The following is a 7,203-nucleotide window of genomic DNA, read 5'->3' as shown; positions in this document are numbered from 1 at the left end:
CCTAACAGACTCGAAGGTCTATTTAGTCTTTATTATATAACTAAGCATACATCAATCGGTCACTATAAGGACCTAGCTTGGGTCAAATTACAAGGTTTCACTTGGACACATCACTACTAAAATACATGAGTTTATCATATATAGGCTCTCGTTATGAAATGTTTTCAGAACACCATAAAGCAACCAAAATACATTCCAAAATGAACTAATATAAACTTAGTTACAAAACTTGTGACACATAGCCCTTTCTAACAACTCATTATCATCTCACCTTTAAACATTTTGGTGAAAGGGTGCCTTCTTCGTAGACCTATAGGGTGCGACCATACCAGCACTAATGCACCGGATCCCATCAAAACTCCTCAGCTAAGTGTGTTTCGACAAACATGATCCTAAGTTGAGTAAATCTTAACGCCCATATAAAACCTACTAAACTCATGAAATTCATTCATATCGACTTCCATTATGAATTACATGCAAGACATTCTTAAGTCGGATCATAATACAGAAAATCTAGTTCAATAATAACCGACTTGTCTTTACTATTGGGAACTTACCATCTGATCATTTTTACAAACTTACGACAGAACTATGCCACCAAGGAAAAGACCCAGACCTTCCGGCAGCACAGCACCACCACTTCCAACGCCACCTCCACAGTTTGATCCCACAATGTTCCAAGCTGCAGTAACAGCAGCCGTGGCAGCTGCAATGTCACAAATTGGTACAAATGGTACCAGTGGTGTTGGATCTAGAGCCACAAACTCTAACCACGGGGACAATACAGGATGTACGAGGGAATGTTCGTACAAGGACTTTACTAGTGCCAAACCCGATTCTTTCAATGGAAGCGAGGGCATCATCACCTTGATGCAATGGTTCGAAAAGAACAAAACGGTCTTTGAAATTTGTGCATGCCCCGAAGCAAGCAAGGTCAAATTTGCCGCATACACTTTTCTGGCCGGGCCCTCACTTGGTGGAAAAGTCACGTTAAGTCACTAACGCTTGCAGTGGGTAACTCGTTAAGTTAGGAGGACTTAAAGAAGATGATGCTGAAAGAATATTGCTGAAGAGGCGAAGTGCAAAAGCTGGAGCAAGAACTATGGTATCTCAAAATGACAGGCTCCGACCTTACAACTTACACCACCCGATTCTGTGATCTAGCACTCCTTTGTCCCGCGATGGTCACCCCGAAAGACAAAAAGTTGGAGCGGTACCTCTGGGGATTGTCCCCCGAAATTCAAGATAGCGTGTTGGCCTCAAGACCAACTACCTTCGACAGCACCAAGGAGTTGGCACAACAACTCGTCGACCATCGTGCCAGCCATGACACTACGACAACCACCCTTAACCAAGCAAGAGTAGGGAACAACAAAAGAAAGTTTTGGGACAACAAGAAGGACCAACCAGCCCAGGACTTCGCTAAGAAGCAACATATTGTTACTGTTCATGCTGCCACAACCCTCACCGCGCCAACTCCCATAAAACAATATGCTGGAACCCTTCCGAAATGCAACAAGTGTAACTTCCATCACACTAGGGCATGTCGGAAGATGCATTGCAAAAATTGCGATAGAGAGGGGCACACTATCCGTTTCTGTAAGGCACCAACACGACCCATCAACCAGGTCCCTGGCTTTGGAGTAAGCCCAGCCTGTTACAAGTGCGGCGAAACGGGACACTTTAAAAGGGACTGCCAAGAGCAAGAGATGCCAGTGATGGTGGAAGGGTGCTTGCGATCACCGCAGGAGAGACCACCTTGGAACTGCCCGTAAATATCAGTACGTGTTTCTAACATCGATGTTTAAATTCTAAATTTCTTTTATTTGCTAAATCTAGCATCGATTAAAGTATATCGACCATGAATCTCGAGAACACGACAAAACTAAAATAAGTCTTATTACATATATAAAAACATAGGGTTTTTACTAGTGAGTCTATGATGGCTAGTGTAAACATTATGGTCATATATCATTAAGATTCTATGGACTTAGAATGCGTGATTCCGCCTCATTCCTTGTTCCTTGTTTGGTTGTGGGCTTAAGGTGGAATCACCCATCCGAATGCCCTTGCAATCTAAATGATATGCGACTAGTTTACACCAAGCGGTTATAAAGGAACTGGTAGGATTTATAATACAAATTTCATCACAATTTGTGAAATATTCGTAACGACGGAACTCGCTAACTACGTTATAAAGTATTCATACTGGTAATGCCAAGGATTAAACAGGGAGCATAAACAATAAAAAATTCCAAGGTCGTCATGTGACATCAGGCGGGTTGTTCCTCACCATAATCAATTTCTTAGTGATTATCTGTGACAACCGTCAATTTCCGGTCGAGTCAAAGTCAACTAAAGTCAACAAGTCAAACCAGTCGACTCAATTAACCCTTGCGTACTAGGGTTTACGCTATGTTATTTCCGTACAACTCGCTATTCTAATGAGAAATCACAAATGGAAAAGTTTGTATATCTAGATTTCATTAACCTAAAACGACGTTAAGTAAGGAACCAAACCGATAAATTAATGTTGCATACTCATCGGGAGTGTGTAAGATCCTTAAACATGGCTTAACGGGGCTTACGGACCTTGCGTTGCGGAGCCAAACACTCACAAATATCACACACGAAACCTCTCTCAACCATTCTCACTCTATCTCTCTTTATCTAAAATCTCTCCAAGTATGTCAAATCTCTCCCAAATCTCTCTTCGTATGAGAAATCTCTCCAAAGAATGTGAAATCTCTCCCAAATCTCTCTTTGTATGAGAAATCTCTCCAAGTATGTTAAATATCTCCCAAATCTCTCTTTGTATGAGAGATCTCTCCAAGTATGTCAAATCTCTCCAAGAATGTGAAATCTCTCCCAAATATCTCCTCGTATGTCAAATCTCTCCCAAATCTCTCTCCATATGAGAAATCTCTCCAAGTATGTGAAATCTCTCCTAAATCTCTCTTTGTATGAGAAATCTCTCCAAGAATGTGAAATCTCTCCCAAATCTCTCCACGTATGTCAAATCTCTCTCCACATGAGAAATCTCTCCAAATATGTGAAATCTCTCCCAAATCTCTCTTTGTATGAGAAATCTCTCCAAGAATGTGAAATCTCTCTCAAAAGTTCCTTAAACTTTTTGTAGTCTTTCGGGCCATCCCGACCATTAACTAGGTCAAAAACCGCTTAAAACGGGGCAAAAACGGATAAAAAGGACTTAAGGACCCGAAACCCCTCTTAAGGAGTCGAACCCTCTTAAGGACCTGAAACCCCTCTTAGGAACCAAACTTGTCGGAAGCAAACTTGTCAGAAGCGAAGGTGTCAGAAGCGAAGGCATCAGAAGCGAACCCTCTCGGACCGAAGATCGCATATACCGAACCCGAAACCAGCGAACCGAAGCCTGCGAACCAAACCGAACTGCCTTCGGACCGAACCTACTTTCGCTTCCTGAATCACTTTCTCCTTCGGTCCATGACCAGAAGGGACCGAATCTCGGCCAGGACCGAGAGGTCTCGCAGATTCAGCCTTCCTTGCCGGTTTTCGATTACGACTTTGTTTTGGCTTCGTTTTTCATCATTTTAACGCGGGATTTTCACCCAAAACTTTATTTTAACAATTAAAGCCCATAAATCATTAATTCCCACGTTTTTAATATAAATATTATCCAAGAAATGAGTGGATGAAGTACAAAGGTTGAGTGTTGACTTTGCTGTACCTTATGACACAAGCAACCACCCCACACCCACTCTATGACCAGCCACACCTCCCCACCTTACCTAGGTCACTTCAATGTCCTTTCCACTCATTTACCAGCCCTCCCCACGTCCTTAGGGCTGGAACATCCATCCTTTCTCCTAACTTCTCTCATTTTCTCTCATTCTTCCATCAAGATCAAACATCATTTTCTCTCTCTAAAATTCGAGATTCAAGGCCATTCTCCAAGCTTTTCTTATACTTTTGGTAAGTATTAACATCCTCCATACGATTATTACACCCCATTCTACTCCAATCATAGATTGCTTACTCAAATTCCATCATTTTGGTGTTAGATTCTCAAAAATCTTCAAGGCATCTTCAAGTGTTCTTGAGTTGAACACTTCCCTACTCCAACATTTATCTACTGAAATCACACAAGGTGAGTTCATACCCCTATAATTTCATTTTTTCTTAAGTTTTAAGGGGGGGATACAAGTTAAAACACCAAGAACACAACTAAACTCATTTAACAGCCTTCATCAGAAAAATTAAACTCCATTCACGGAATGTATTGAGCAACTTAAACATTTTAGATTTCAAAACTGTTTTAGGTGCAAGTAGTTCCAGTTCTTAGCTTTAAAATGACTACTTGCACATCTCCACACGATTTTTCTACAATTTCTGGTGATTTTTTCAAAACAGCCTATCATTTCAAGAACAAATCTGGACCAGTCTGTGAATATGAACATGTTAACACAAGTTAAAGACTTCCAAAAATCATGATAAAAGTAATGAATAAACTAGACACATTTTAGGAACTCTCATAATTTACAGATTCAGTTTTCAACTTCGTATGATTTTTCTATGATCTTTCTAAAACAGTGCAGAAAAATTTAAAATTAGTTAACAGCTTATAACTTTCAACACAACTTGTAATATGTTTAGCAAAGTGTTAAATATTTGATGACTTCATATTTTACATGTGTTTCTTGTTATGGTATAATTATATAACAAAAAATACTCACTGAATTGTAAGAATCCTCCATCATTACCATTAGTACAAAACAAAGCAAGATACACATAGTTATATTTTGCTATACATTCGACTTACATAGAAAAGGGTTCTTATACACAACAAACAAACATACTAAACTATAATACGTATTTTTAGGTTGCTTATACATTTCAAACATCTTGATAAACTATAATAGGTATAGTTTATGTTCATTTACATTACAAAAGGTTTTCATACGAAAATGGGTACAAATACAAAGTACCGAATTTATACGAAAAGGGGTACAAATACAAGGTACCGGTTTTATACAAAAAGGGGTACAAATACAAAGTACCAGGTTTTCATACGAAAATGGGTACAAATACAAAGTACCGGTTTATACAAAAGGGGGTACAGATACAAAGTACCAGGTTTTTATACAAAAAGGGGTACAAATACAAAGTACCAAGTTCACATGAAATAGTTTTTATGATATTAAAACTATATTTCATCTAGAATTGTTAGACTTCAGCTATAATTGCTAAGTGTATATGCTAGAGTTATATAAGAATCTAGTCACAATCGACTTAGAATTGGTGGGCCTGCCTTATCTCCTGTTCCTTGTTTGGTTGTGGACCTGGGGCGGATCCATTATATTCAACGGTTTATTTAACTTAATTTTTATATAATTTATATACGCTGATTGATTATAGAAGGAATCTATGGGTCTTTCTAGGATTCATTATCGCATAACATAGAAGCATTCACTTCATACATAATAAAGAAAATATCGGATTTTCTGGAAACATACTTTGTTGCTTTTACAAGGAAAACGGTTTCATTCTAAAACAAAACTCTTATGAACTCACCTTGACACTTTTTCAAAACTACTTGTATTCTCAGGAAATCAGTGAAATAGGAAAACCAACAGCATTTTGAGGATGGGACGATAAATCGTCAAACATTTCATTTTGTCATCATAATGTAATTTATTTTGAAACATGTAAACTTGCTATGATGTAACTTTCTCAATTATATTTATGATGGTTGTATTTACTTTGAGCACTATTATACTTGCTGTAGTGATATTATACATGAAGTCCTCCACCCCCAAACGTTTCCGCCATCCTTGGTGTGGGGGTGTGACATTATCAGTTATACCAGTATTTCTGTGAAGGCTTGATTCTCATGGAGAGGTGAATTATAAATGCATCAAGTGGAGGGTCACTTTCAGACATGACACCAACAAAGATCCGGACATTGATTGAAATGATGGAAAATGAATCAAAGCATTCATCAACTGAAGAAGAGTGGTACTTGGACCAGCCAAGAGGAGTCAAAGAAATGAGCAATGCCCACCTGGAATCTCAGATTTAAGAATTGAGAAAGGATGTCCTTTTGTTGACAAAAGAAAAAGGTATTGAACCAAAAGTCAAACCTTGTGGGATCTATTGCAAAACTGGGCACCCAATAGACATATGCCCACTACTTCAAGAAGACGTTGAATCTGTTCAAGATTTGGGAGGATTTCAGCAAAGGCCATTTGATCAGCATCGCAACAACCAAGGTTGGGGAGGACCTCAAAATAACAATTTCTTGCCAAAGCCTCGAAAAAACGTTCAACAAAGAAATCAATACCAGGCTCCACCTGGATTTCAACAACCTTTCCAGCAGAATCAGCATCAAGGCAACTTTCAGCAACCACCTGTTCAGTCACAAGCTAGTAGTTCCAGCATGTCTTTGGAAGACATTGTTAAAAGTTTTGCTACCAGTACCCAATCTTTTTAGAATGAAACCAAGTCTAACATCGAAAATCTAGACTAGCAAGTATCATAACTCGCGAACTCCATGAGCAAATTAGATGCACAAACATAAGGAAAATTCCCATCTCAAACTGAGAAAAACCCAAAGCACAATACTTGTGTTGTCACCCTCATAAGTGGTAAAAACTACAAAGGACCAGATCATCAAGAAGATGAGGAAGAAAAGATCGTGGTTGAGCAAGAATCTGAGGCAACTGAAGAGGTTCAGAAAAAGGATAGAACTGTTGAAGCAGAGGTAAAAATACTCCTCGTCCATTTCCCTGAAGACTGAAAAACACGAAAAAAAAAAAAGAAAAGGAAGACATAGATATCATGGATTCTTCAGAAAGGTTGAGGTAAATATTCCCCTTCTTGATGCAATTAAATAGCTACCCCGATACACAAAATTTTTGAAAGAATTATGCACTTCAAAAAGAAAAGTAAAAGGAAATGAAATAATTAAAGTAAGTGAAAATGTTTAAGCTGTTTTACAAAAAGGCTGCTCCTAATGTGCAATGACCCAAGTGTATTTACTATTCCTTGCAAGTTGGGCAACCTTTCAGTGCCACAAGCTTTGTTGGACTTAGGAGCTTCTATAAATGTTTTTCCATACTCACTTTATAAAACTATCGGAGTAGGGCCACTAAAAAGAACATGAGTTATTATTCAGTTGGCTCATCATTCTTTTCTACACCCAAAAGGTGTGTTGGAAGACGT

At 38.6% G+C, this 7,203-nt stretch overlaps 1 protein-coding gene across 1 annotated transcript; it reads left to right on the top strand.

Annotated features, from left to right (window-relative positions):
- The first annotated feature begins 591 nt into the window (after positions 1-591).
- Positions 592-6,778, top strand: LOC111895202 (uncharacterized). Its single transcript, XM_023891305.1, has 3 exons — positions 592-733; positions 6,096-6,455; positions 6,642-6,778. Exons 1-3 carry the CDS (start codon positions 592-594, stop codon positions 6,776-6,778), a joined length of 639 nt encoding a protein of 212 aa, XP_023747073.1.
- The last annotated feature ends 425 nt before the right edge of the window (positions 6,779-7,203 follow it).

This window comes from Lactuca sativa, chromosome 6 (genome assembly GCF_002870075.4).
Source record: "Lactuca sativa cultivar Salinas chromosome 6, Lsat_Salinas_v11, whole genome shotgun sequence".
NCBI classification, from domain to species: Eukaryota; Viridiplantae; Streptophyta; class Magnoliopsida; order Asterales; family Asteraceae; genus Lactuca; species Lactuca sativa.
This window is presented reverse-complemented; position numbering and strand designations above follow the sequence as displayed.